The following is a 27,989-nucleotide window of genomic DNA, read 5'->3' as shown; positions in this document are numbered from 1 at the left end:
ATGGAACGCAAGGTACCATCATTACCCTCGATTTCTACGTTGCCCGTTGGCAGCCCGAGGACCGCAGCAGTTGAACCAAGCATGATGCTGCCCCCGCCAGAGCCAGCAGTGGGCCAGCGGCAGCTCCAACTATCGACGATTGGGGCAAGAAACGAGACTCCGAATTCGGTTACCATTGCCGTGCGGCCCGTCGTAACGCCACAGAAATCCATGGTGACAATTTCTCCCGCCCCACCGCTATGGTTCCGAACACCGGGGAACCGTCCGTCGCAGGTGATCGATAACTGTGACACGGCGGGAATAACGCTCCGCGGCGGCGGCACCATAACCCGTGGCCAGGAGCACGGAGGATTGCAATCGACGGTGGTTTCGGTGAAAACTCCCCAGGGCGAAACGCAAGAAGTTGCTATCAAGGAGCTGCTCTCGCAGCAGATTGTCATAGGTCGTAAGGACCTAGCAGCGCCGCTGCCGCCGGGGGTTACTGTGCAGGGCGAGCAGCAACAACAGCGGAATCAACCGGTGCTCGGAATATACAACAGTTTGAAATCCCAGGTAAGATTTGCGTTTTGCAACGCGACAATGACTGCTTCGCTTACCTTGTTCCCGGCATCAGCAACCCAATCGCGCAGTGACATCCCCCTGAAGAAAACTTTGCATTTGCTGTTTATTACAATTTTGCTTCTTTTCGTGGCACTGTGACCGCGCAAACCAATTCAAGAGAGACGAGCCACGCGGTGCGGTGGTGTGCGTGTTCGATCGAAACACGACTTTCAGTGCTCCTGTCAATTGACACATGAGCGCCAACAAAAATTGAGCGGTCGGTTGGTGCTACCCATTGCCCTCTCGCTCGCACAAAGTTAGGGGTGCGAGTTGATCGCGCAAACCACACACAATAACCGAACAATGGCCACCCCTTACGCCCGGAGGATTGTACCATTTCGCAATGCTGACTCAGTAAAGGAATCGCAGGGAAGACACACCAAAACACGCCTCGTGTCCTTCGTGAAGAGACAGCCGTGCGGTGTGTAGCGAAAGTGATACTCGACGGCGGACGGGCGAACCCTCGAAGGGCTTGCAGAGTGAAAGAGAGCGGACGAGCGAGTGCTCACAGGTGAACGCTGTGGTCACTCGCGCAGTCGAGTTGCAACGCTACGGTTTGCTTCAAAATATTTTATTAAGAACAGCGCACATCACCACATGGTGTGCGATGGCTTCGCACCGAGCGAGGTGAACGCGAAAACGTGTGCTAACCTTTGGCGTACCAATTGCAGCGTGTGTAAAAGAAGTTAATCGAAAGTGCGCGGCTCCACGATCGGGTCGGATTAGACGGGTTCAGGGATCTGCTTCCAATCGGTGCCAGAGCTAATCGGCCCGGTTGCAGGATCGTCGGTACGTATTCTCCTCATCCACCACACTGTGCTTCGTTCTGCTTGCCAGCGACGTCTTTTTACCCGATGGCGCATTCTCAGCAACCAGCAGAGCCAGGGAATGAGGCCAACAGTGGAACCGACCGACTGCGCGGCGAAAGGAAAAGCTGATCGAATCATAATAAAAGCAGCCAGTGGTCACCACACACTGCTCGCTCGTTCCTTATCTTAGGCGCAGGCACGGCGGATGAGCACCACCAGCGTGCGGTGGAGACAAGAAAAAGTGCGTCACGTTCGCCCTGGCCCTGGAGCACTGAGGCGCAGCAGGAAAAGAACGATTTCAGCAGCAGAATCAGTGATCATGCGTTGCTGAGCCACTATCGCAGCCCCAACTCATTTGACAGGCACACAGGTGGCCGGTTTCGGGGATGGCGACGACGGGATGGAGCACTGTCGGCATGCGATGTCGCATCCTACCCAACAAAAACAACGGGAGAAACGTGTCCCCGAGGGTGTTTGAGGGTCTATTTGTGCATCATTCTGCAGCGTGCTCGCCGGGTGCAAACATGCACACAAAAGAAGAAAACGAGCTAAATGATCTCTGACCGTAATGAAGACGCACAGAGCCGCGGCAAGAGCCAAGCCTGTTGCTGCGAAGATTTCGTCATTTATCTATGATGCATGCAACGTTAGTAACACGACCAGTGTCCAACGTTATGCATCAAACATTTGCAAGGGTTAATCACATTTTACAGCCGTACCTCAAACGTTAAGCAAAGGATTATTGAGTATCGCATGGAACATCGTGTCTCACAGTACACGAAAGCAGCTGTGATGAACGATAAGAGAACGTGTAGGAAGGGCAATTTCATTTTGCAAAACCCACCAGCTGATGTGTGCTAGGTCGCGGACGGCCAGCTTTTCTCAGTTTCAAAGGGGGTGCATTCGGGAAGCAGTGTTGGCGATTTTTTAAACGTTTTTTATAGTTGCTGTTAAAGCGACTATTACTGAAATCGCGCGTCCGTCCTCGGTAACGTCAAAAAGGTATCCGAAGGTCGATGCAAACCGAGAGCAGCACCGCGCCAACTAGCAAGCGAAACATATGTAGCCATGGGTACCGCGAAATGCTTCCGCCAGAGTGAGAGACAGAGAGATTGAGTGTAGTTATGTGGCCGCCTATGATTGTGTTTGCTTCCACCGTCACAGTGCGTACGTGTGTTTCTCATGGTAGTTCACTTTGACTGGCTGACTGGCCGTAGGTAGCGCTAGCTCGTAACGTGTAACAAGTTAACAGCGGCGCGGTGGGCGACGCTGGCCAAATCAGGTTCCGTTTTCCATCGGCACGGCGAGCAGAAGGTACGGACAACGTTCTTTTCAAACCCGTGACCAACCGCCCTGGTGTGTGTTCCTACTGGCGCTGGTAAACGTGCGAAACGCGTGTCGGGAGAACTACTAGTTGTCCAATTTCCTTATTTCCAACCCGGTTCGGTTGCTTCTGCAAAATGAGTGCGTCCTTCGGGCAAGCGGCCAGTAGAAGGTCGATTGTATGTACTGCATCGCAGAAAAAGAGGCCGCGAAAGATATAAAACGTGGCTAAAATTTCGCTCAAAATAACACACCTCATCGAACCAAGGTTCAATAGTTTTTTCTGTTTGTTGTTTTTGTATACATATGAATGCTACTATGGTATATCTCCCACCGTGACCACACAATTATGTTGCTACGAAATAATATTAAGGAATCATGTTTTCCCCGATGTGCGATTCTCCGTTGCAGCAGCACCTCCCGTGTTCCAAAGGCTTAAAAAGGAAAACCAACAGCGCAACACGCGCCCTCAATCAATGGTGGTGTGGCGGCCATGCTGTGTATTGGTTCGCGCTAGGGTATTTTTATTAATGCCAACCGAATGGTGCGTGCAAGGAGTTGCTTGCCGCAATCTGTGTGCAATGCTCGGCGGCGGCAACCGTACTCTAAGTAGAGGTCGCCAGTTACCTGTGTTATCAATATTTTGCTCGCTTTGCACCGAGTGCAGCTACATTTATGTTGAGCACGCGGTAGAAGTGATTACGAATCTCATCTGCAAAATATCGTACCGCACCCCTCTCACTCTCTCTGGGCGCGATTACCGATGCAACTTATCAAACGCAACCCGCTGCCGTGCGTGCGTGCTATGGAGAGTGAAAGAGAGGGACTGAAGTAGATAGTGCGAGGCAGTGACAAAATTCACGGCTCGTTGAAGGCGCTAAGGAAACACCGCGACCGGACTGCTGAAGTGCGGCCATAGCTTTGGAAGGTGCGACAGAGGAGCACACTTTTCAGTCCACACGAGCCTTTCTCGAACGACAAAACGTGATTCGCGGCGCAGTACCCATGGCCGCGCGTTAAGAAAACTCGCTCCCCACAGCCGCTGCTGGGTAGGCAACGCGGGAACCGATACGCCAGAAGAGCAAGCATCGCCGAAAAAGTCCCGCTACTTCGTTGGGAAAGAAGCGAGGCGTGCTTTGCATCACGGCTCACGTTGCTGTTGTTTCCACGGAAGATAATATGGTTGCGATTTGTAGTGCGTGCTCGTCACGTTACGTGTTAGTTCGGGGCGACAGCGAGTGAAATTGAAAATCGCCCTACCCTTACAGTTGCGCAACATGGAGTGGAAACACATCTCAACCGATTTCTCATCGAATTAACAACCGAAAATGTGCACCACAAGCGCCAGTACGCCAGAACAACAACGGCCGAACGTTGAAAAATAGGCACAAGCGATGCGACGAAACAGCAAGCTCTTCCCGTCGCTTTCCTCCATCGCGATGCGATTGTCAAAGTCGTCCGTCGTTGTCGTAATCAACAACACCGCGCCGTGTGTTTACTACTGTCGGGCGGTGTTGTGGCCATTTTTGCCCTGATTCGGATCCGCAGCATTATTCGTACGTGTAGTACGGGAGCGTGGGCTGATTCTCGGTGAAAGTGCGGTAATGTACAAACGCGGGATATGCCCAGAATCGTGACTTGCTAGCGTGTTTCTCCTCCGCGCAGAGCCAAGGAATCGACGATGCGTTCCAAGTGTCTGTTGAATCCGAGTGTTTGTGTTGAGCCCGAGCGTGGCGCGTGTGTGTACGGCAGGTAGACAGCAGGCAAAACAACAAGGACGAGGAGAGGACCGCCACACACTGGTGTGTCACATGGCCAGTGTCGTTTAAAGCCAGTTTCCGTCCACTTTCAGCGCTCTGCTTTTCTCCGTGGCGGTGGCAATTGATTTTGTCGGAGAATTTCTTCGCCACTTAGGAGAGCGCACACACAGTGTCATTACCATAGTGATAGCGAGCCAAGGGCTACTTATCGGTTGTGACTGTCCGCTGCGACTACGTTCCATTAACTTGTTGTAAAATAAGAAACACCAGCTTCGGGGAGAACATAATTTTACGTTCCTTCCGCCGCCGGTGCTCAGCAAGATCGTGAAACGGCGATTTAGAAAGCGGCTCACTCGCCCCCCAGCTAAATGGTGTGCCACGTGGTGCGGAAATTCAAAGAACGGATTCAATGAAACATGGGTATATGAGGAAAATATTTCTTAACGTCCGCAACAGAGCGTGCAGCACACAACACGTGGTTTATGGACTAGCGTTTTAATTCATTTTCTTTTTTCAATTCCACAGATCGAAACCGGATGCAGGGTGCAGATCGGCAGCACTGACATAATGTCTCTGCCAAATCCACAGCTTACTACTCAAACGACGATTGTTAAGCCACAGGCACTAGGCGTGACACCGCTTCTGTCACCGGCTGCTGGACAAATCAGTAATACGGTGCTTGTGCCTGTAATTACACCGCAGCCAACGCCTGCTCAAACTGCTACCACCACAAATGCTTCGACGCCAAAAGTTTATCGTAGTGCTAGACCAAAACAACGGGCCGCAGAAACGATAAATAAGACATTCGCACCGACGGCCGCGCTTGTTGCCGCGATCCCAAAGGTAGAGCATTGTGACGGTTCCGAGGTGTTCGTCTCTGGAGGAGGAGCACAAACTGTATCACCTAACTCCATTGCGTCGGTAATCCAAACACATATATTTCCCTTCGGTACCACTATCAAGGTAAAATCGCTAACGGCCGCTGATAAGTTGCCACCAGCGTCGTCAGCGCCGCAGGTGAGATCTGCAAGTACTGCGACGCTCGTTGCTGGCAGCGTGCCTTTGCCGAGCGACAGTTCATTGAACACGCAGCAAGCGCAAGACCGCCCGGTACAGCCCCCAATGTCAACGGTGTCGACGACTCCTGCAAAGACGGGCAATCCTACCATCGTTCTCACTCAGGAGCCTACCAGCAACACCTTGGTCAACAAGCTGATGGTAACAAAGGGAGCGACGACGGCAGCAGCGATTAGTCCTGCGGTACCGCCACTGTACGTTCCCGCAAACGTGGATAGCAGCCTGTTGAAGGGTCCACTAGCTCCACTGCCTCCTAGTGAAGCAACAGGCGACATTAAAGGATTCCAGCGAATTCCCATCATCTTACAGCAATCGCCACAGCGGTCTAACTTTGGCGTTCCATTTCCTCCTGTACCGAAATTGACACCGTTTAACAGAAAAGCGACAGTTCCGACTAACGTTGCGCCACCGGAGAAAAGATTTCTCCGAGAAACAGAAATGTCCTCCAATAGTGGCGCTACTACCAGTGCCAGCATCAACGGCACCATGATCGTCGAACGAACCGTGGGAATAGTTGAGGCAAATAGTGTTTCCACTAATACTCAAGGCGACTGTGTGCAACAACACACAACTGAAGAAAAAGACGTTGATGGTAATGCACAACACTCAACTGAAGAAAAAGACGTTGATGGTAATGCCCCCGCTGAAGAGGTCAACGATGAGGCGATGAGGGATCCACTCAGTGCGGATGTTGTTAAAGATGAGAACGAAATGCGACAACCTTTCTTCGAAATGCTCGATAGTTTATTCGTAACGGAAACAACAGGCAAACCTTCGAGTACAAACCTTCCATTTGATGGCGAAAAACGGGTCGCAGATGCCCTGGTCACCGCCACGGTCAGCCTTGATGAAGAACCGAGAACTTCAGGCAATCCGAAAGGCTCACGCCTATTGAAGCGTGCCTTTTCGGTGCAGCATCAAACCGATTTACAACAAACATCTACCACGGCCAGCTGTACTGGCCCGCGGCCCGCGATGAATCGTCGATTGTCAGAGTATCCTAAAGAACAACAGGTTATAATTTCTATGAAGGAAAAATGGAATAAATCGTTTATTATCAACGATGATATCAAGCAGAGGGACGTGATAGAACCAGTTGACGGAATGCAGGACGACAGAACGGCAAACGACGTAGGTGATGACAACCTGGCCACTCCGCCAGAAGCCTGTCCAATTCAACCGGATTTGTCGTTGCGATGTCTTGAAACCATCGACCAATCGGATGCTTCGGAGGAAAAACGAGCGTTACGAAAAAAGGGTCGTCATACGAAAAAGAGCGATGAAAATCGCGCTCCGGGAATCAAACGGACCGTGTCTACTTCATCGGAAAGCACTACCACCACGGGCGTGCTGTTCACCGGACGTCGCAATTTTCCCGTGGCTGAGAAGAAAACACAAGAAGCGAATACGATGAAACGAGCACGCACGTCATCGGCGACAGTAGGCAAAGTTAGTAGAGGAAAATTGGGCCGCTTCATGAAACCCGCCAGCCCATCCGAATCGTCGTTCAGTGTTCAAGACGATAAGGAATTCAGGGAAGATGTGGATACTACCACAGTTTCGGATCATCTACGGTGGTACGACGGGATCGGTTATCTTGCCCACAGTACGCTCCACTTTGAGTTCAATCACTTTGGGCTGGTGGTTCCGATGGCACCAGCAGACTACGAACGTCACTGCATCACCGATGTTTACCGCTCGTTGCAGCAACCATTGTCCGAACGGTCAAGAACAGCCCCACCAGCTTCAGGAGCACCGCGGGCTTCGGAATACAACTACCGGTGTACACAGTGTCGCGCGAGGGGTAACGCAGTCGATTTCGTTACACCTACTTTTTGCAGTATAGCGTGTGTAGAAATGACCAAAAACAAAGTGCTACTCAAGTATATCAAAGACTCGACGCACGCCTACAGCACCCGGGGGGGAGTCGCAGAACATGGGTCGTGTAAGATTCCTGATGGCGGCGGAGATGGAGCGATGACACATCAGGATAAAAAGGCGCAGGCTACACCAGCTACGGTTGTCAACACATCAACAACAAGCGATGAAGACTCGATGAGTTCGCTCAGCTCCAATTCGAACGTGTTCCAAAAGCGTCCGAAGGGTAACCAACGTTCATTGCTTCCATCCCCACCATCTACTCCTTCGACTGCCGATAGCAGTAGTAGTATCAGTAGCCACAGCAACAGTGGCAAGAGCATCGGTCCCTGCGTTAAGCAAACGGCCGAATTTAACTGGGAAAAGTACCTAACGGAGGTTAAGGGAGGTGAAGCGGCACCCGTACAATTGTTTGTTGGACAGCGGGCGCCACTACCGGACGATATTACGGCGTCCACCACGCGCATCGTCAATCCGTTCGTACAGGGCATGAAGTTGGAGGCGATTGATCCAGAAAACAATTCTTTGTTCTGCGTGTGCTCCGTTAAGACGGTGCGTGGCTATCGGATGAAGTTACACTTCGATGGCTATACGGAGGATTATGATTTCTGGGTTAACGCCGATTCGGTGGACATCTTTCCGCCCGATTGGTGCCGAACTACCGAACGCCCACTTCAGCCACCCTACGGTATAAAGAGCGCATCGTTCCACTGGAAAGACTATCTTCGCTCGACGAAAGGGATCGTTCCGAAGAAAGAGTGGTTCCGGCATCTGACTGAGAAGGTAAGGTTCTTATTCTCTACAGCATTAACCCATCAACTGATTGTTAACTCTGCCCTGCCATATCTTCCCAAAAGCCAATAAAAAATCAGTTCGCAGTCGGAATGTCACTCGAAGCAGATGATCTGCGTAAGTCGGGCAAGGTGTGTGTGGCGACGGTTACCGACATAATCAATAATCGCATCCTGGTTCACTTCGATGGATGGGACGAGCGGTACGATTACTGGGTGAACATAACATCGCCATACATCCATCCCGTATGCTGGCATCGGGAGAACAACGAGAAGATTACGCCCCCACCAGGTAAGGCCATGGTGCGCCCTTTCGCGCGTTTTTCGCACTGAAAAGAGAGTTTCCTTTCACGTATTAGGTTCTCTAAATTTGTGTGTAACTTTTTTTTTCTTCCTTGCACAGATTTTTGTCGTCAATTTGAATGGGGTCGGTACTTGCGGCTGAAAGGAAGTCAAGCGAAAGTGAATCTGCCAGCCAGCCGTCATCTGTTCAAAACTCGGAAACCGATCGGCTTTAAGGTAGGCCATCGCCTAGAGGTTGTAGATCGTGCGCAGGAAAGATTGATACGACCTGCAACAGTTATCGCCATCGATGGCTTTGAGATTAAGGTGTGCTTCGACGGGTGGCCTATTACATATGCTTTTTGGATCGAGGATGACAGTCCCAACATCCACCCCGTCAACTGGTGCTCTTGGACGAATCATCCTTTGGAACCACCTCCAAGTAAGTGTTGAAGCGGCTTCGTTTTAACGACGCCGCGAAATGGGCGAGATATTTTTCAGACACTCATTACTATTCACTCATTTTCTTCGCCAGACTACAACGTTCAACAACGCGTCACACCGAATGGGGCTAGTTCGTGCAGTATTGGATTTTGTCAGGGAAAAGGGAACTCCAAATTTCCCCGCAAATTGGTACACGATTCTTCTCTGGAGTGTCCGTACAGAATGAGCAACTGGACCAACGAGGGGCGTAAGAAGTTGCGCATAAACAACGAGTAAGTGGAAAAATGCGGCATTCGGTGCCTTTTATGACATGATCTTATTTCTTATATTTTTATTCTTTCTCCAGTGAAGTACAAAAATTTATCCATAAAGGCGTTTCGGTCAAACCCGAGATACAGTCGTCCACTGGTGGAACCCGAAGTGAATCGAACAAATTCAAACCCATCAACATCAACACAACTTTTAAAAGAGTATCGTCATCACGGCCGTCACCGATGGTGGGTGATGTTGAAGACGCGGTTCCAGACGAACAAAAAATAGCAGAGCAGCCCGTAAAGCGAATCAAAATCGAACCAAAAGAAGACGAGAACGAATTTTCGTCCGCCGAACCAATAATAACACCATCTTCAACAACATTATCACTGGCACATACAAATCGCGGTCCAATGGAATCGAAGAGAAGTCTTCTAAAAAAGAATGCTGCTTCAGCAATGGTATGTTCTACGGAAACTCCCGTCACCAGCCGTCTTAGTTCTTCAGTACAACGCCAGCACCAACAGCAACAAGCGTCTGAGGCAAAACCAAACAAATACGATCCCCTGCAAATAGCGCTTCCCGTAATTGACGGCTACGGTCCGAGGTTGCTGCAAGCTTACGAAATATGGAAGAAGCATTCACGCTTCCTCGACCAGTGTACCGACCACAACGGCGAGTCGCAAAAAAATCCACTCCACTGGACGGTCGACGAAACAGCACGATACATCGAGAAGCTGCCTGGTTGTACCGAGTGTGCGATGAAGATGCGGCTCCAGGAGATCAACGGTAAGTCGTTCCTCAGCTTTACGCAGAACGATCTGATGCAGTACATGGGCTTCAAGGTTGGTCCGGCGATCAAGATCTACAACCGCATCATTCACCTGCGCCAGTTAGTGACGAGTAAGTTCGTACAACTCTAGGCATTGAAGAGTCCGCATGAGAAGGGCTGTCAGGCCTTTTGTCCCCCGTAGAGAGGAAGTAAATCATCTTCGTATTAGATCAATTTTTATTTTTATTTAAGAATTAACAACAATTAAAGAAAGAGTGAAACGCCAGTGACAGGAAGTCGCTCTTTCATTATTTCTTTTATAAATTATATTGTATAAATAAAATGCGAGAAACAAGCAATGTTCAGAACGAACAAAAACATATTTTCATTGTTACCTCAGCAGTGAGGAACGGATACGTAAAAAAATGCGGATGATTGTAATCAGTCAAATAAGCATCGAGAATTGTACAGTTGAAATCAATCAAAAGCATACGAATAAAAAGAATAGTTTGTCTGCGTTAAATAAACCTTGCTTCCAGCAGCAATAGTGACTAAACATTGGGTGTTTTTTAAATTTTAGCAGGAGTATATCTTAATTTGGCGAGTGAGTGAGTTGAGTTTTCAGGCTCGATAAGTTGCCTCAACTAAGAATTAAGAATTATTATACAATTTCAGTGAGGTAATGTAAAATTTATTTTCCAATCATCGCCGTATGAACCTTATGAGACGCTTACTTTACATTCCGTTTTCAAAACATCGCATTGACAAGGAAACGAACGTATTCAGCATTGAGACGGTATTATTTATTAACTATGACGAATAGTGAAATACACATATACATTACGTTTAATGATCTTAAAATCGCAAGCCTTTACAACCGACCGGCCAAGTACTTGCGCCCGGTGAGGTGAAGGTACACATCAGAGGTCCATCCTCTCAGTAGATTCGTTAACGATGCCTAACTTTTTTATTTGAACTGCCCTTCTTCATAGAACCGATGCTACTCGCTTTATGCTTCGCGGTATTGCTCGGCGTCGAGTTACTATTGCTGGCGCTGTTCACGTTAGGCGAGTCCTTTACTAAACTGCCGCTACCGCTTCCGTTGCTGCTTTCCTTGGTCGGTGTAGTGGATCGATTGAGGAAGCTGGAAGCAGACGAGCTCGATTCCTTGGTTTTCGACTGGCTGGCGAGTGTTTTGCTGACAGAGTTTTTCAGCGCCCCATCGTGGCTAGCGGTAAGGTGGCCTGCGGTGGCGGGTGTGGAAGCAGAGGAGTGGTTCGCAACCGTTAGCGGGGCGCTAATCTGATTGTCGCTCGAGTCATCGTTCGACATTGAGTCCGATTCCGAGTTGCGCTCGTGCTTCGGGTCACTCGTGTCCACCAAACCGCTGACAGCCTACAAAAACAAAAGACAAGGCAAACTTAGTTCTCTGCAAACGACTCGTTTGCTCCAGCACTACTCCCGCAGACACACCGCCATGGAGGTGATGGATGATTTCGAAAACAGTCGCTCTGCCTCCTTGAACTTCCGGTTACGTTTATCCGCCTTGGAATTGGTGGTTTTGTTGGTCGTCAGGTAGCGATCCCAGCCGCGAATAATGTTTCCGTACAGCTGAGTATCCTCCAGATATGATCCTTCAAAGGCATAGATTTGTCGCTCCAGATTGGCCAGCGTTTCCTACCGATACCGAAGGACGAGAAAGTAACGGCATTAAAATCCACAGACGGACACGGCGTTCAAAGCATCCCATCGTTTGTAAACAAACGTTTCAAACGGGCAGCGGCAAGCAGCGTCGCCAGGATCCCCTACCGAGATTTCGGCCTTCCGTTTGACTAAATCGGCGAGCTCGGTGCGGCTGTCGACGCTGTTGGATGATTTCGTCGACATGGTGGTTCTATTTCGTTGCTTCAGCGCAATATCTGGATCAGGATATACTGGATATTTCTGCCGGATGATAAAAATGCTTGTATTTGCGTCCGTCAAAACAACAAATTCTCTCAAACTTTGACAATTGCTGGTAAAATTGCCGCCCAATCCCAAGGTTCCTACACAAGGTTGCATTCAAAGGTGCCTATACAATATTGGTTGAAACGAACGCAACCAACACTGGCAACACTGACTTGCTGAAGTTTCCCGAGGTTCGGGAATCGCGAAGTTCGGGAACGTTTGGACAAAGTGCGAGAAGGTCCGCAAAAGTGAGAAAGTGTCCGTAAATGTTGTGATAATGTGAGTCCTTCTTTTTTCTTCTTTACGGACGCATTATTCGAGTTTTTGAGCGTAGGTTTGTATCGCCAATTGTTGTGTCCAGCAAAGTGCTGAGCTGCGATTGTTGTGTTCCGTGACGAACAATAGCAAAAGTGGGCTCCGCAGCAACCACAGCAAGAAGCCATCGGATTTGATTCCTAATGAGCTAGGGTTTACCCTGCGGAAGGTTAATTAAGTGCGTGAGTGTGATTTTCATCATCTCGCTACGCTGCTAAGGTTAAATGGTGTTTTCGGGCTAAATTTTGAGCACGGTAACGAAGTAACGAAGTTTCCGCTGTGCTGCGGTGCGAAGTTTTGGTGTTGGTGCGGTCGCCATTACACCTCTGACGGTGTGGGCTGTGTTTGCCTCATTTCTTTTCAATTCGCTGGTGAGAGAACAGGTCGCAACCATCGGCCATATTTTCTGGCATATTCACGAACGAGGGGCACGGTAAAATGTATCTTGCGACGCATTTTTAGCGATATTCCATCTCTAGCTGAGGTTTTAACCAAGTGGCGTGAGTTTTGTTCGTCTTATTTTCTTGGCCATAAGTAAAACTTCGGTGCCCAGTGACGCAGCGCATTCTCGCGAAGGGTGTGGAACAGCAAATTGGACGTGCGCTCATCCGGTTTTACACTGAAACAAAAAACTACGAGCCCCTCCGGAAGCAGCGTTAAAATAAGGTTTTCGCCAGCGCACAGCCACGGGACACAGGGCGGGTTTCATTTTCTTTCTTCGACTCAACGGGGGAGCTCCCCGCTCGATGATGATGACGACATGAGAATGTTGTGTGTTCGGTTGTGCCTGCACGGGAGTGCGTGCGTACGCGATAGCGTGTATTGTGTGTTACCATTGCGTCCGTGCCCCTGTGCGAGCGTAGTGTGTGTAGCCTAGCATGCAACAGCAGTCGTCAGTTGTGTCGTCGCCCCTCAGCAACCAACGGCTTGCTACGTTTCAGTTTGCTGCCAGAAGTGCCCAGTCAACCAGCAGGTCAGCTGCAAATTGTATGAAACGCGGGGGGAAACCTCATTTTGTGCACTCAACTAGTTGTGCTAATGGCAGACGCGAGGAAGGAATCGTCTAGACGCACAGCCCAGTGCTAATTTCGGTAGAAAAAGTCATCGATTAGTGCAGCCCGTCCGCCCGGAGACCGAATGTGAAAACGGGAAGAATAGCCTTGTAAGATGATGACGGCGGCCTCTTCGTTGCTCGTTGCGTTTCCTTTTTGGCTTGCCAGACAATGTATGCGCGCGTGTGAGTGCACAAGTGCAAGCGTTGGTAGTGGTGTTACAACCGTCTGTCGGGCGAGCCGACGAAGAGAACGGCATGAGTCGTAGGAAAGAAATGCGTGTCTATCCCCAAATACACACTTGCTCCCATCTAGTGAGCCAACGGATAGTGTGATGCGACGTCCCGTGCTTGCCCGTGACTGTAGCCCGATTCCGTGACCAACGGATGCACACAGAAGCGGAGATACGCGTACGCAGGCCATTCACGCTATTCGCTGCTCGGTGGGAGTCGAAAAGTTTCGTTGCTTTTTCGTATCGCAGTTTCGGGAGAATAGGCTCACCGCAATTAAAGCCATTCGTTCAAACTCGTTGCTCACGCGAGAAGTATTACCATTTTCCCTGTGGGCCCGTGAAATGTTCTCACAATAAAACGAAAATGGTCGTATACCGTAGGAAAAGCGCTGTATGCTAGCATCGAGTTAAAGCCCAAAAGTCAATTCAATGCAACATACGGAGGAAATGCCGTGAGAACGTTGTCCCTATAAATTAACCAACACTTTGTGTGCTTCGCATAGTCCTTCTATCGGTGCAAAAGGCCCGAGTGTGAAGGTCCGTTCGTTCGGTCGTTCGTTAGCCAGAAACCGAGGTGAACGGAAAAGGAAAAAAGGAAATGGCGTAGATAGCTTTAATGCTCCGTGACCGTGTGTTCTTAAACTACCATCAGCGCAGGAAGAGTGTTGCCTTATGTGTATGTATGTACGTGCATGCCAGCAGTGCGCAAGCAAACTACGGAGAAGAGCCAGTCGTCAAGGAGCAAGCGAGCAAGCCTTTCCCGTGTTCTGGTGGTCCGGTGTGAAGCTCGGAACAGAGATGTGCGCTTGAGACTTGTGGTGTGAGTGCCGCAGTGGTGCCCGTTGGTGGCCGAAGGACATTAAAATTGGTTTATCGCTTTGCTGGGGTTGTGCCACCTCGCAGAGTATGCAGGGCAGCGCTCTTTGCAACGAAAGGGTGTCGGAAAAACTGTGAAACGACTTTCAGCAGCCACGTTTGGTATTTTGTGCGGTCATTTCTGCTACGGCTTACGGTGTAAAACATACCACGTCATTTCCTCAGTGCAGCAGCTTATGGGAAGATTTTTTTGCTTGTACCCCATGGGCGTTTGCGGACAGTTGCTACGTTGATGAACACTGTGTGATAGGGTGACGTGCGAAATAGTAGTGCATTAGTTTAAAAATGTATAGGTTTATGTCCGTACTTTTCCCGTTGTCATGTCCGAATATTAGAAAAACTCGATTTCTGGTTTTCTTGCCCCCCCTTACCAATGACGCATTTCCTGTTTTTCTTACAAAAATTCCCAGGTTACTATGATTGATCTCGACACTCGAATATCTGCCCACTTTTGAGAGTTGCGCTAGTAGCAAACCATTTTCATCGAAGTTCACTCTGAATAAAACCGCATTCGCCTAACAAGTGTGCTGCGTTTTGTGAGTTTGAAAGTCTGAAAGTGCTTGTGCCAGTCGTTGCCTCGAGAATCCTGTCAACGGACCAGCCCGACACAAACCACCAGCACCGCTAATTAACGCTACAGGAGTCAATCATGGCGTGCGCCACATTGAAGCGTTCGCTCGACTGGGAAAGCTTAAACCAACGCCCAACAAAGCGCCGGCGGTGCCATCCGTTCGGTAGTCCCAGCCAAAGCCAGAGCCCGTCGGCGTCCTCATCACCCTCATCATCGTCCGCATCGGCTGTGGCAGCAGCGGCCTCCCGCCGCGCCATGGAACCGAAACCATCGCCCTTTGCCGAAGCCACCTGTTCAAAGTTGACTCCAGGTAAGAAACTACATATTTGGCTTCCATTATTTAAATGTGCAATGCAAAGCCGACTGCAATGAAGGCCTTCCGAATGAAAATACCCCACGTCCCAATATCAAGAAATGGGGCTTAAATAAAGTGGGCTAAAACGTTTTAAATATGTGAGAAAATATTGCATACTATTGCTCAAATACAGTCGTACATTAATAACACCAAGATTTGATCATGTTACAAAGGACTGTGGAAGAAACGTTGCTCTAGTCTATCCTTTTGCTGTTAGCATGGCTTGAAATATTGGTTACCGTTGCCTTCAGCAAACTTAAAGAGAAACTGTGCAACGTCGATAGAGCGTCTGAAAATTGTAAGCACACGATAGGCGAGTAGAGCTATTGAGTTCCTGCTCGCAGCTTTAAATGCTGAGAGAAAAGCCCCTCCGACGTCTAGCATCACCGTATAGTGTCCTTGCTCTGCGTCCCACTGTCTGCGCATCAATACGATACAAACGGCCGTTCAGCGACTGACTAGTGTTTGTGAGCGTAGTACGTTCACGTAAGGCGTTACATAGCACTCCGAACCCAGATCCTGTAGTCCTTTAATATGCTGTCTGTGATGTTGAAGAATCGAAGAGCAGTATCAAGATTTTTCTCAGCCATGCTCGAATTCATCCATGTGCAGAGTAACGCAGTGTCATGCAAACATGTCTTTTTCTTTAATTATTTCTTTCTTAATATATTCCTACTTTCTAGTAAAACGCTCCCAACGGGTTTCTCATGTAAAATGGTGAAAATAGCTCCACTCTCACAATATAATGTGATGCAATACGATGTTTGCTTATTTGAAAGCGTATGAACAAGTGGAGCATCGAAGTTTTATGTCCTCAGGAGACATTTGTGATAGAAAAAGAAAAAATTTAAACAACTGTTTATCGAAACATCATTCGAAATACGTGCCCAAATCATTGTGCCGTTTGATTGTACAACGCTGATATTCTCATTTTCTTTTTCCCAGAAAAAATGGCACAAAACATTACTGAAGAAATCAAAAGACTGCACCGCAGGAAGCAACTTATTTTCAACAACCACAACGTCGAACGCATGCAAGATTCAGAATCCAGTGGCTCAGAAATGGGTCCTGATAGTCCCCGCCGGCCCGACAGCCCACCGAGCATGGTGAAAAACCCGGAGAAAGCCCTATTCACATTCAAGCAGGTAAGATTTTGAGTCCTGTGATCGAACTCGGGTCGATAATGATCGCTACTTTTCAAGAAACCTAGGTCCTTCTTGATGCGCTGCACCTGGTGCACCTTATTTATTGTACCAGCATGATATTTTTTATGACTAACTTATACGACAGACTACAGAGAGGCAGAGAAACGGTTATTGTCAGTCCGAAGAGATTCGCTCCGGTTCTCTTTCGTTGGCCGTTTCTTATGTGTAATCTTTGACAGTTAATCGCATCTTCTGCCGACGCTGATCGGTTTAGAGGTTTTAGTTTTCCTTCGAACAGGACATCTGCTACAAGAGAAAATAATTGGGGTTTTTATCCTATTTTCTATCCACACTCTTCTAGGTACAAATGATATGTGAGCGTATGTTGAAAGAGCAAGAGGATGCCTTGACGGAAAAATACGATACCGTGCTGACCACGAAACTAGCCGAACAATATGATGCATTTGTGAAATTCACATATGACCAAATACAGAGACGGTACGAAGCAGCGCCAAGTTGTGAGTATTTCAGTAGAATACATACCAGCAAGTGGAGAAAGTATTTTGTGCTTGGCTAAATTCTCTACATATTGGTGACTCCTTTTCTTTTACTTTCCTTTCAGACCTCTCCTAATCAGGGAATCTTACGCCAGCATGAAGAAAACAGGTGTGAAGCGTTCGAAGGAAACGAGAGCAAGCAAATTGGGATGAAATAATAATTTAAAAGGTTTAAAAAAATGATAAAAGAAAACCAGAGAGATGCAGACAGGAATACATACTACAAGAAGCTAATTTAAGAAGCAAACACCAGCGGCAGAAATAGCAAACCGTAAAAGCAGCAACTCACAGCCAAAAAGCCACGAATCAATCAATCGATAGAAAAAATCGGACATCTTGTTTCCACTGAAACCCTGCTACAGCAGCCGCACACAGCAACATGGGGCTGCCTCCCGTTTGTGGATTGGCCGAAAACATTAATTATAAGCGTTTTCCTTGTTCTTCTTTCTCCACTTCGAAACACGAGTACACTACCGCAGCTGCACCGACGTCTCCGAAAATTTTCGTTAGCATTACGTTCACTTCTATTTCCTTTAAATTTACTGTTATAGAAAAAACATCAAACATAAGGGGCAATCTAAACACCCAACAGTTCGCGCGAATGATCTTCGTGTTCTAAATTTAATTAATGCATTCGAAAGAGATACGCTTTGTTTTGGCAAAGGATTTGAATTTTTGTCATTGATTTGCGAAAGAGCGTAGTGTTTTGTTCGGTTGCAGATTTCGTAACTTCGGTACACAAACATACCTTTCCAAATTGATTTGGCATTGGTTGATTGGTTGATCTTTCTTGGAATGAGATCACCCAACTCGAAAGTGTTCTTCTGTTGTTTCATTGTTTTGCGGCAATAATATTAGGATTAGTTTGTTGTTTTTTTAAATCATCACATGCATAATTTGTTTCTATTTCGATCCTTTGCTTTCCTAATACAGAAGCGAACTCAAATTCTGCTCTAGACATTCGTTGCAACTTCGGAGATGGCTTTTGGTAGATTGAATTTCAACGCAAGCACTTCTCACTTTTTGTTTGCTCGTGAGGGGCCTTTTTCATGATCGATATCGGTCATTCTTTCACTTAATTTCTCTACAACTTGTTTCGAGTTTTTTTTGTCACTTATAGATGTGAAAAAATTGTATCGAGTTGTCGGTATGTCGCGTCAGGTGTGTATACCTATAATTTACAAGCTCGTGTGGCAAAACTGTAAAAGTATAAGATAATAAATCGGTTTGTTCTTTTGTGCTGGAACAACACTAGAGGTGAGACGTAATTAAAAAATAAGTTACTTTGTAAACTTAGGGCAATACATACTGATGATAAGGATCGTGTCTCGCGAGGAATCGATCAAGAGAGGACGATTATAAGGGAATACAGTACCACAGGCATTCTTGGCGAAGAAATAAATATTCCCTTGCCTCGAACGGTGGAGAAGATGTGTGTTCCTTTCGACGAACAAACCGTTCCCTCAATGTTATCGCCGATTATATGTGCACAGTAGCAAATGGGGTGTAATATTCGGTATTTGCGAAAATAATGTGTTCATCCAAGAGTAAGATATAGCATTATTGGAAACCGGTTGACCAAAATGAAATTGCTTTTGAACATTAACCAACAGCAAACATAATTTCCATGGCTTTTATCCAGTTTTTTGGTAATTACTGAACTATGGGCTTTTCGAACATAGACGTAAGGAAAAATAAACTATTTTGAAAATCTCACTTCCATTTAACATGGAGGAAACGTTATACATTTTCAAAAGTGACCCTTTTGCTGTGCACATATAGTATGCATTACAGAAGAGTTCGAAAAGATCCTACGGAGGGCGGACCTATGGAGAGACATTTACTGAAAACAAATTGAACTAAAAAACCGATAGCTAGTGATCGCTGTTACCCGATATTCCGAGCAGTTTAGCAAACAAGAGAATTACACACGCTTCAGTGTTTTGTGAATATTCAATTTTCTGCATTTCTGTTTCCTGCCCTCTGATGCGCCGGGAATTGCAGAACCAAATTCGACACAAAAAGGCACACAATCATGAATAAATCAGACCGCATGCACTGCTGGCACATTGATGCGGCAGCATTGACCGGGATAATCGGTGTGTCGTTTATATACACAAATATATATGTTTTATATGAAAACGGTACGAAAACGCAGAATAGTTGCTTCGTCGGGAAGCTATCTGTCTGAAAATTGAACTCAACAAGGCCTGAAGAAACGACGGACGTTCGGTAGCCGTGAGTGCCCCCAAGGAACTGCCTAATGATCGATCCTTAGGCGCAATAGGCAAGGGAAGAAGACAATGACAGGAGCAATGGATGCAGAATAGGGAATTTGAAATATAAAAACGCAAATAATAGTAACAGTTACAAATCTCTTCTAACAAACCATAACAAATATACGGAAAACAGTCGAAACTATATGCTATACTATCTAAATACTATTACAGCAAACACCTACTACAGCCAGGGATCACATCCGCACGTGCATTATAAGTTTCTAGGAAATGGATCCTCGTGCTCCATTGGCAAGCTAACGATACGATACTTTCATTCCACACGTTCGTGTTAGCTGAATCTCTTGAACTCATTTTCATAATTGCAAAAACAAATAATTCGTTGAAATAGGAGTATCCTTTTCTACTTGAAACTTTTCGGTTTTGGAATCAAAGGAATGCTTGTTTCTTACATGTTATTATACGAATGGTTTGCGATGCGAAAGTTGGAAGAGAATCGTGAAAAACACCACTAAACAAACAATAGAGAAGTAGTAGGAATGGATCAGCATTGGGACTGAGAAGAGATGGTATAAAAGTAAAATGATGTACATTTGAGAAGAAGCGCCGCAAGCCTGGTAAAAGATATATCAAAGATGTAGCATAACAAAGACGTAATAAGCTCTTAGTGTTGCTCTAGCGTTGCCATAATTAGTAGTATACTACAACCCGTACAACCGACGCCCCCCAGAGCGTATGCTTTCCTGTTTGCACTTTTCCTAATTGGTGGTGGGTTTTTTGATCCTTTTTTTATATTTCCACTAAAGCTTATCCGGTGCATTAATTAATTGAAACGTTTTCCAAGCCTTCTAAAATGACAAGAAATCACGAAGCGCAAATGCAACAAACAGAAATGCAATCATGCCGCAAACTGGGCAATAAGACGATCTCCTCAATCGGTGACTATTCCGCACCGACGCGTGTGCAAGCACAAGTATCATAGGTATCATATTGGCCACATACGACGCTTCCAGGCACTGGGAGAGTTAATTTCTCGCGAGCGAACACAGACCGGAAGTGTTTTTGAAACATAATAGACACACAACCTTGCAACGGAATCAATTGCCTGTTTCTGTCGCACTGTTAGTTCTCCACAGTCAATAAAAACCGAAACTTAAACAAAAGAAACGGCTGAAAACAACATTTACACACAAAACTGCTAGCGACAAGCGTGTAGTGCAAGAAAGAAGCAGTAGAATAAGAACGCGTAACGTAACACTTCTAGGGACTAATGCCGTGTTGTAGGGTAGTAAGTGAGACAAGCGGAACGAATCGCTCATGCTGTGCTAGAGCGGCCACTATTCGCAGCGACTATAATAATATATACATATAAGCTAAAACAAGCCACAAAAAGAAACACACCACAAGTAAACAGACAAAAGGGAAACTGATTTGCTAAGAGACATCGCGAAATGAAGTGATTGGTACATTTTGCACTTGTTTTATTTTTTTATGTTTTGTGATGCCTGATGACAACACTTAGTGACTTAGTGTAAGCCTCAAACTGTTGCAATTTTTCTTTTCGATTTCCTGGGATGGAATCGAACGAACGAAATTGGTTTCAAATGAGCAGTCCATGCTGTGAGTTCGGTTAATTGTAAATGCTGTCAGCCGCTCGCTTGACAGTTTGGAATGACAGCCCCTAGGATTGTCAAAAAATGCTGGCTACCGCGAGGCATTGACGAGAAAACGTGTTTACGGATCGCGGCGAAGGACTGGTTCAGTAGATCTTCGTTCGGCGCCATGGATATCGTGAAAGAGGTGTTGGATAAACAGCAGAAGGATCTGCAAAAATACAAACCCATCACGGTAGAGAAGCCACTGGAACCAACGGTCGACGTGGGACACATGTTGGTCAGCGATCCGAACTACTTCGACGACGCACTGCTCAAGTTAGTGTTTGTTTTTTCGCTCCCCATCATCGCCATGGCGACCAGTTTGTGATCTTTTTTGCCACTTAATTTCCGCAGAGCCGACCGCGAGAAATACGTCTTGGACATAACACGCGACAACGTACAGCTGCTGATCAACAGCATCTGGGAGCTGCCAACGGACCGCGTCGATGAGTCCATCGTGGCGAAACTACCGGCCCCGCGAGCTGTGCTACCTCGTGCACGCAAACTACCGGTCCCGAAACCGCTGACCAAGTGGCAGGAGTTTGCCAAAGCAAAGGGTATAAAGAAAAGAACTCGTGATAAGAAGGTGTACGATGACGTGCTGGAGAAATGGGTGCCAACGTACGGTTACCAGCGCTACAAAGCAGAAAAGGAGCGAGACTGGGTGCTGGAGGTTCCACAGAATGATCCAAATCGTGATATGTTCAAAGAGAAGCGCGACCTGCGCATCGAGCGCGTGGCTAAGAACGAGGTGGCGCGAATGAAAAATATTGCCCGTGCAAAGAAGGTCAATGTGGCTCGAACAGGCTTCGTTGGTCCTGATTCCGCCTCAGCTAAACAGGTAACACTTTTGAAACGCTGGTCACTGAAACATTTCTGGTCAGATTCACTCGCTAACTTTAAAACCTTTTTTTGTAGCTCATAACGGTGTCGAATGTGGTGAAAGCTTCGACCGCATCCGTCGGTGTCTTCCAGGAGTCCCTACCGAACGAGAAGCAAGCACGCGGTATCGGCGTGAAAGAGCTAATTCCAGGCGAAAAGCGCAAGAAAAAGCCATCGACCCTGATCGGTGAAAAGCGGCGCAACATTGAGATAGTGAACAAGGTTCTGAACAAAATGCCGAAGATCGACATTGACCGGGCGATTTCGCTGCAGAAAGCAGAAGCGCGCGCAGAGTACGTATCGTGTTGGTGTGATGGTGGGGCGATGCAAAAGGGTTTGCGGAATTTAAGTCTGGTTCTATTTTTCAGACGGGAAGCCGCCGAAAACGATGACGGCGAAGACGGTGAACGGAGGAAGAAAAAGAAGGGAGGCAAAAAATCGAAAACTTTTAGCCGGAAAAAGCCCAAGGGTGGTCAGGGTAAGCGTGCTCAGGGTAAGAAGTCCTCGGGCCGTAAACGCCGCTAGAGCAACGTGGCTCTAACCAACGCTTTTGGCCAAGTTAGAGAAAGAAAAAACACCATCCCTATGTTTACGATTGAAATACACACGTACATTTACTAATGCACATACATTTGCATGACCGCAGGCTAATGAGATCGTTTCGATATTTGACGTGCACGTACAAACACCGTTGCTTATTTATGTCCGAAAAAAATTGACGCCATTTCAAACGAATCTTTCGAGGCCGCGCAATAAACCGATTCGGTTCGATTACGTCACTAGGTCGCTATTGCGAAAAATCGGCGAACCACCGTCGTGCAGGCAGTAGGTGAAGGACGTTTTCGAGTTTGGTGCATCGGATGCAACGAGGTCTCGCCCACTACGCTCTAACGCGCTGCGAGAAGTGCAGCTTTTGTGGAATTGTAGACAACGACGCATTCTGCTTCCGAACAAGCAGCAAAAGGCAACCGAAACGTAAATTAACCCATTCCGGTGCGATAAGTATTATTGGGTGGTTCAACGCGTTGCCGGCAATGTTTGTTGTTTCCTTAGTTTTCCTTGCAGATACCGACTGTCATTTGATAGTACCGTCTCGCTCGTCGCAGTGTTGCCTTCGCGAGTGCATCAAGGAAAACACAAACACCCTTTTCTCGTCGAGGTAGGGTCCTCGGTTTTTCACTCTTCGTTTGGTGGCTTCGACATCGGAAAAAATCAACGGAGGCCCCGAGCTACGGTCGGTTGCTTGGTGGAAAGGTGTGGAAAAATAGGGCGTCGAAATCCCCGACAACCTAACCGATAACCGGCGACGAGGAGGCATCACAGCACAACGGCTCCAGAAACGGCGTTCCGAGTAAAGAATGAGTTCTCTGTTTGCTCGTGTGTTCCGCCAGGCGCGTGTTACCTTTGAGCAGACGGCCCTTAGCGACCCAAAGTTTGCTGGCCACCTGCAAACGCTGCGCCGCCTGCTAGACCAGCTTACGCTGGCCGATCTGGGTCTCGACCCTGCGCTCGTGGCAACCGAGACGTTCCAACAGCCAACAAAAGCTCCGTGCACCTTCGTGGACGTATTCCAGAACGACTGGTTTGCGATTTCGGTGTTTGTGTTGCGTGAAAACTATACCATGCCGCTGCACGACCATCCGCGTATGTACGGCTTGTTGCGAGTCGTTTCCGGCGCGGTCCAGATCCGCAGCTACACCGAACTGGCCCGCCGGGACATGGTGGTCACCGGTGTTGGTGGTAGCGCCGGTGATCCGGCGGCCCTGCGACGTCACGTGCTGGTAGCGGCGGAGCCGGAAAAGATCATCAGCTCTTCGGTCGGCGACTGTGCGATGCTTACGCCGAGCGAACGGAACTTTCACGAAATCACCGCTATTGGTGGCCCGGCAGCCTTTTTCGATATCCTCAGCCCCCCGTACAACACCAGCTTGCCGCAGCACATTTCATTCTACCGTAAGGTACCGGTACCGCGAAATCTGGCCGAACTGGAACTGGGCAGCCCGGGCGAAGAGAAACCCCTCGCCCCGCAACCGGATGACGATCGGCCACGGTACGTCCTGGAGACGATTCCGATCCCGGAAAACTACTACTGTGATACGGAGCAATACGTTGCGCCCGAGTTTCTGCTGCAAGGCGCGGACGAAAGCGATAAGTAATGACGGGTAATCAACGGATTCACTTCTTGCAAAAGCGCAGGAAATGAGGTGTCCTCGTGTAAGAAACTAACGTTCCGTGCCGCGAATTCATTTCGATCGTTATGTTGGCTTACGATCTTTCTCCAATTGCACTTGCGATGTTCGCGGCACGTTTGATTTTATGTTAAAAATGTCCCCCCGCCGTGTTCCATCCCTTGCGGTGGACTGCGCTTTGAAGCCATCTGACGAGGCCGCACCGCAAGCACCGTTGTTTAGAACCGCAAGACCATGATGTTCAATAAAAAAACACACAACAGTCTAAATCGTGCTAAAAATGGAAGTGCCATCCGCGGTGGTCAATGTAAAAACTCATTTATTAGTTTACCATTAGTTTTTTGGCTGCCCTCGGACAAGGGGCAGTCACAACCGTCACCCGGAACGCGTGCATCTGCGTCAGTAACTATGGCCTAAGGCTAGATTTGCTGTTGAACAGCACCATCAGACTGTCGTATATCGTAAAGTAAAAGGCGGACGTGCACCCGGCTTTTAGCAGCGAAGGCAGGAGTCCTTTGTACAACCCGCGCAGACCCTCGTAGCGGCCAACCTGCACCAGGCAATGGAACATATGTCGGCAAACAAAATGCTGCCCGAACGTTTGGCGATTCTGTGCGAAGCCCTGTATCTGGAGTCGTTTCTTGGCCAGGTCAAGCGGATAGACGAGGAGCTTGGTACAGAATCCGGCAAGTCCTCCGTACACGAACAGCTCAACGGCAGGAAGTTGCGCATCTGCCGAGAGGCCCCGGATTTGCTTTGCAACCGTACCGAACAGATTGTAGAACATAAACTGTCCTCCGGTTAGCGGTGCAATCTGCAGCATGGCCGGTCCAGCACCACGGTACAGTCCGCGAACTCCTTCGCTCCGGTAGATGTGCATCAAACCTTGCGCCGCATTGTTATAGCCCCGACCAGGATCCTGCGATACCAGCCGTGTCCGTATGACGTCAAGTGGCATTATGACGAGCGCTGCGAACGAACCACTGCACGCGCCGCAGATGAAGTTGCGCCCTCGATCGTGGCCCGCGAAAATGGCCGTTTCACGAAGCAGGCGGTTGAAGCGCTCGTAGAACGAAAATTGCGCCACACCGTACACGAGCGATAGTAGCTGCGCTGGATTGTGACCCTTCCAGAAGGCGAGCAGCCCCTCCTCGCGATAAATGCAGACCACCGACTGGCCGATCGAACGGTACTTCGAATGGCTTGAGCCGGTCGCGATCGGTTCGACCTGGAGTTGTAGCCGGATCTTTAGAACGTCCAACGGTTGGCAGATGAAGCGCGTAATACACCCGGTCATCCCTCCGGCCAGCCCTGCATACCGAGCTTCGCTGTGTTTCTCACGGTCCATTCTGGTTTATTTTGTGTATCGGAGAAGGCTCCTGAGGCCGGGTTGTGCGCGTGATGTTTGTAGTGAATATGAAATCAAAACTGTGCGATCGTTAGTTACATCACATTTCTCCGGCAACGGTGGTTATCGACTGGAGGGTCGACCTTCCCCACCGTTCATGGCCACGACAGCGACCGTGATCCTGAGAGGCTGAGGCGTATTTTTTCACTTCCGATCGCCTCTGCAAACGGTTCTTTTCCTCTGGAACACTACGCGACTACGCGATCTATCGAACGGTGTTTGTTTTGATTCGTCCTCTTTTCACTGCGTATGCGGTTACCGTGGTTACTCTTTTTTTTGCTGATCGTAATGTCAGCACTCGTCACCTCGCCACAGCTGATTGATATTAAAAAAATATTGTCAAACGCCATTGCGCAACCGAGACGAAAACCCATCGATTGATTGTATGAAAAAAGGAGATTCAGTCAGTTTCATTATTTTGCACTCGTGCAGAGATTTATTTACATCGCATTTGTAACTTAATCACTCCTTCCTAATATTGCGACGATGTTACTTTAATTGCTGTTTCCGAAGACTTCAATCGCCCTCATCGTTCGCATAGATTGTTTGATTTCTTCTTTTGAACTTTTTTACAGGCGGAATGCCCGGAGCTCCTGGAGATTGTGCCGTGACGGTGCCGGAAGGGTCTGGCACCGGACTAGACAAGTTTAAATCATCCACTGGCAACGTTTCTGAAACACTGTCACCCAATTTCTGGGGCGTCGGTAAGCTGAGAGCGCTAACGTTGCTGGCGGACAGGTTAATGGAATCGTCGTTCAGTGTCGTCGACAGATCGGAATCGTCATTCGAATCCTGTGGTCGCCACTTGGGCTGGGGCAGAGTAGACGCAAGGGAAGTCTTTTCTATTACCATCGCTGCGGTGTTAGTATCATTTGTGGTTGCTTCTTCTTCAGTACCATCATCTTCGTCATCGTCAACATTTAGCTCGTCAGCATTTCGGGAACCAGCATCTACGGGCTTCGTCGGTAGACTGTCCACGAAAGAGGACTTGTTCAAGGAGTGGCCCGTCATAAGCATGGCCAACCGGAGCGGATCGTCAATATTTAGCTTATCGCAAAATATCGTTGTCTGCGGGTTAACGAATGCCGCCGGTTGCTCGACACAAGACATATCAAGTGAATCATCATCGGCGAGCGATCGGTACGGTTCGGCGATACGGGCGAAATTATCCGGTATCGTTAGATCACCATCGAAGCAACGGAAAACTTTCGCCTTTTCCGTTTCGGTTGGTGTGAAGTTAAACCGCTCGTCGCTGCCCGCACCCGGCATGTAGCCGTTCGTAGGCCTCACACTGATCAGATGGTTCGTAAGGTTTAGCACCGTTAGCCATTCGAGATCGTATCGCAACCGAACTTTACGCTCTCTCTGTTCCTTCTCTTCTTGCTCGTCCGGCGTGGGAATGTCAAGAATTTGCAGAAAGCGTCGCTTTGGCAGGCACTTGTCGAGCGCCAGAAACTTGGTCTGCTGCCCATCCGGATGCTCGACGAGGGCAGCAAACTTGCAGTGCAAATGAGCTGCAAACCAGTACGGAGGTTGAAGCTCTCGAAGCACAGCCTCACATGGTCCACTGCCCAGTCGATTGCTTTCGATATCCTCGCGGAAAGCGGGTTTGAAGCGTAGCAACTGTGCCACGTTTCCGTGCGCCGTAATGCCGCGGGGCCAATCATGCGATAGCATTATGTCAACACCGGGGCCTAACTGCTTCAACCGAAACACATCGATGTGCCGTTGGTGGTAAACGCTACGTTTTGTTGCTTCCGTGTACGGCGGGAACTCGAAGCGACCCTTGTGAAAGTCGTGGCCCTTGAAAATTCCCGAAATACCACCGATGCGCACACCGTTGCAGTCGACCACTCCGGCGTATCCCAGGTAATAGATGTTGGGTGCTACCCACCCGCCGTAGGGTAGTTCTTGGAGGTAATTTGACGCTTCATGGTTCCCACCTATGAAAAGCGTCAAAATTGGGGCTACTTTCTCTCCGCTGTAGTACCTGTGGACGAAATGGGTTACTTGCCTACCCAATCCAGCGACGAGGCGGGAAATCATGATTACCTACTTGTAAAAACTGCCCATGTCCAAGTGCTTTGGTGGCACGGCCATACACTGCAAGTCCTGCAAGTTCCGCGTGGATTGAAAGTCTCCGCAGCATATTAGCAGGTCAACGGTTATGCTTTGCTCCTCCTGGATGGTACCAATAAGGTCGTAGATCTTTTCCAGCTCTCCATGAGCGCAGCCTTCGATTGCTATTTTCATTTGAAATTGGAATACGCGAATTAAGGAAACACGAACTCTGGGTTTCTGTTGTTTACAATCGCGTTTCTGTTGTTTACAATCGCGGCCCTTGCGTTTGATTATGTGCAGCAACATTTTCTCGGGGCTTGTACCCGGTGAAAACGTTATTAACGTTGTAGTTGGATGCTATTCCAGATTCTGTCGATTTGGATTTAGTTGCAAATAGTTTTGAAAACTTAGAAAGAAATTGGAATTGCTTTTCGTGTGTAGAATCATTATATTTACCCCAGAATCCCAAAAAGGGGTTTATTGCCTTTGCAAACAGAATAACAGAACTTGTAAACCCAT

General features: G+C 48.1%; 7 protein-coding genes across 9 annotated transcripts; 4 read left to right on the top strand and 3 right to left on the bottom strand.

The window, feature by feature from the left end:
- Positions 1 to 10,437, top strand: LOC131215772 (uncharacterized). Its single transcript, XM_058210168.1, has 6 exons — positions 1 to 552; positions 5,018 to 8,230; positions 8,305 to 8,530; positions 8,642 to 8,962; positions 9,056 to 9,236; positions 9,311 to 10,437. The coding sequence occupies exons 1-6, from the start codon at positions 1 to 3 to the stop codon at positions 10,137 to 10,139; spliced, it is 5,322 nt and encodes a 1,773-aa protein (XP_058066151.1). The 3' UTR covers positions 10,140 to 10,437.
- A 379-nt stretch (positions 10,438 to 10,816) lies between these two features.
- LOC131216674 (chromatin modification-related protein MEAF6-like) lies at positions 10,817 to 11,952 on the bottom strand. Its single transcript, XM_058211227.1, has 3 exons — positions 11,798 to 11,952; positions 11,462 to 11,665; positions 10,817 to 11,383 (listed from the first exon to the last, which is right to left on the bottom strand). Exons 1-3 carry the CDS (start codon positions 11,873 to 11,875, stop codon positions 10,937 to 10,939), a joined length of 729 nt encoding a protein of 242 aa, XP_058067210.1. The 5' UTR covers positions 11,876 to 11,952; the 3' UTR covers positions 10,817 to 10,936.
- A 673-nt stretch (positions 11,953 to 12,625) lies between these two features.
- LOC131205643 (akirin) lies at positions 12,626 to 20,713 on the top strand. Its single transcript, XM_058197832.1, has 5 exons — positions 12,626 to 12,750; positions 14,821 to 15,291; positions 16,282 to 16,481; positions 16,843 to 16,999; positions 17,104 to 20,713. The coding sequence occupies exons 2-5, from the start codon at positions 15,060 to 15,062 to the stop codon at positions 17,112 to 17,114; spliced, it is 600 nt and encodes a 199-aa protein (XP_058053815.1). The 5' UTR covers positions 12,626 to 12,750; positions 14,821 to 15,059; the 3' UTR covers positions 17,115 to 20,713.
- Positions 20,714 to 21,018: 305 nt separating this feature from the next.
- On the top strand, positions 21,019 to 22,449 carry LOC131216198 (ribosome biogenesis regulatory protein homolog). The gene is made up of 4 exons (XM_058210622.1): positions 21,019 to 21,206; positions 21,285 to 21,771; positions 21,849 to 22,105; positions 22,181 to 22,449. The coding sequence occupies exons 1-4, from the start codon at positions 21,058 to 21,060 to the stop codon at positions 22,335 to 22,337; spliced, it is 1,050 nt and encodes a 349-aa protein (XP_058066605.1). The 5' UTR covers positions 21,019 to 21,057; the 3' UTR covers positions 22,338 to 22,449.
- A 197-nt stretch (positions 22,450 to 22,646) lies between these two features.
- LOC131216286 (2-aminoethanethiol dioxygenase) lies at positions 22,647 to 24,249 on the top strand. Its single transcript, XM_058210736.1, has 2 exons — positions 22,647 to 22,805; positions 22,866 to 24,249. Exon 2 carries the CDS (start codon positions 23,171 to 23,173, stop codon positions 23,966 to 23,968), a length of 798 nt encoding a protein of 265 aa, XP_058066719.1. The 5' UTR covers positions 22,647 to 22,805; positions 22,866 to 23,170; the 3' UTR covers positions 23,969 to 24,249.
- Positions 24,250 to 24,307: 58 nt separating this feature from the next.
- Positions 24,308 to 25,623, bottom strand: LOC131214986 (mitochondrial thiamine pyrophosphate carrier). Of its 2 annotated transcripts, none has more exons than XM_058209344.1 (2): positions 25,502 to 25,623; positions 24,308 to 25,429 (listed from the first exon to the last, which is right to left on the bottom strand). In XM_058209344.1, exon 2 carries the CDS (start codon positions 25,347 to 25,349, stop codon positions 24,408 to 24,410), a length of 942 nt encoding a protein of 313 aa, XP_058065327.1. In that variant the 5' UTR covers positions 25,350 to 25,429; positions 25,502 to 25,623; the 3' UTR covers positions 24,308 to 24,407. The 2 variants fall into 2 exon arrangements, with proteins under 2 accessions (XP_058065327.1, XP_058065328.1); XM_058209345.1 differs by having other exon boundaries at positions 24,308 to 25,380; positions 25,502 to 25,614.
- Positions 25,624 to 25,902: 279 nt separating this feature from the next.
- LOC131216340 (lariat debranching enzyme) lies at positions 25,903 to 27,694 on the bottom strand. Of its 2 annotated transcripts, none has more exons than XM_058210803.1 (2): positions 27,466 to 27,694; positions 25,903 to 27,399 (listed from the first exon to the last, which is right to left on the bottom strand). In XM_058210803.1, exons 1-2 carry the CDS (start codon positions 27,660 to 27,662, stop codon positions 25,926 to 25,928), a joined length of 1,671 nt encoding a protein of 556 aa, XP_058066786.1. In that variant the 5' UTR covers positions 27,663 to 27,694; the 3' UTR covers positions 25,903 to 25,925. The 2 variants fall into 2 exon arrangements, 1 of the variants encoding a protein (XP_058066786.1); XR_009157058.1 differs by having other exon boundaries at positions 27,275 to 27,399; positions 27,462 to 27,499.
- Between the last annotated feature and the right edge of the window lie 295 nt (positions 27,695 to 27,989).

The sequence above is a fragment of the Anopheles bellator genome, chromosome 1 (genome assembly GCF_943735745.2).
Source record: "Anopheles bellator chromosome 1, idAnoBellAS_SP24_06.2, whole genome shotgun sequence".
NCBI lineage: Eukaryota > Metazoa > Arthropoda > Insecta > Diptera > Culicidae > Anopheles > Anopheles bellator.
Note: the sequence above shows the minus strand (reverse complement) of the source record. Positions and strands in the feature narration are given on the sequence as shown.

Coding starts and splice junctions, on each gene's coding strand:
- LOC131214986 (XM_058209344.1), bottom strand. CDS start 25,349: ATGGACCGTGAGAAACACAGCGAAGCTCGGTATGCAGGGCTGGCCGGA.
- LOC131216340 (XM_058210803.1), bottom strand. CDS start 27,662: ATGAAAATAGCAATCGAAGGCTGCGCTCATGGAGAGCTGGAAAAGATC. Junction 27,400..27,465: donor GACATGGGCAGTTTTTACAA/GTAGGTAATCAT, acceptor TTTCGTCCACAG/GTACTACAGCGGAGAGAAAG.
- LOC131215772 (XM_058210168.1), top strand. CDS start 1: ATGGAACGCAAGGTACCATCATTACCCTCGATTTCTACGTTGCCCGTT. Junction 553..5,017: donor ACAACAGTTTGAAATCCCAG/GTAAGATTTGCG, acceptor TCAATTCCACAG/ATCGAAACCGGATGCAGGGT. Junction 8,231..8,304: donor TCCGGCATCTGACTGAGAAG/GTAAGGTTCTTA, acceptor TCTTCCCAAAAG/CCAATAAAAAATCAGTTCGC.
- LOC131216198 (XM_058210622.1), top strand. CDS start 21,058: ATGGATATCGTGAAAGAGGTGTTGGATAAACAGCAGAAGGATCTGCAA. Junction 21,207..21,284: donor TTCGACGACGCACTGCTCAA/GTTAGTGTTTGT, acceptor TAATTTCCGCAG/AGCCGACCGCGAGAAATACG. Junction 22,106..22,180: donor AAAGCAGAAGCGCGCGCAGA/GTACGTATCGTG, acceptor TCTATTTTTCAG/ACGGGAAGCCGCCGAAAACG.
- LOC131205643 (XM_058197832.1), top strand. CDS start 15,060: ATGGCGTGCGCCACATTGAAGCGTTCGCTCGACTGGGAAAGCTTAAAC. Junction 15,292..16,281: donor CTGTTCAAAGTTGACTCCAG/GTAAGAAACTAC, acceptor TCTTTTTCCCAG/AAAAAATGGCACAAAACATT. Junction 16,482..16,842: donor CCCTATTCACATTCAAGCAG/GTAAGATTTTGA, acceptor ACACTCTTCTAG/GTACAAATGATATGTGAGCG.
- LOC131216286 (XM_058210736.1), top strand. CDS start 23,171: ATGAGTTCTCTGTTTGCTCGTGTGTTCCGCCAGGCGCGTGTTACCTTT.
- LOC131216674 (XM_058211227.1), bottom strand. CDS start 11,875: ATGTCGACGAAATCATCCAACAGCGTCGACAGCCGCACCGAGCTCGCC. Junction 11,666..11,797: donor AACGGAAGGCCGAAATCTCG/GTAGGGGATCCT, acceptor CGGTATCGGTAG/GAAACGCTGGCCAATCTGGA. Junction 11,384..11,461: donor CATCCATCACCTCCATGGCG/GTGTGTCTGCGG, acceptor TTGTTTTTGTAG/GCTGTCAGCGGTTTGGTGGA.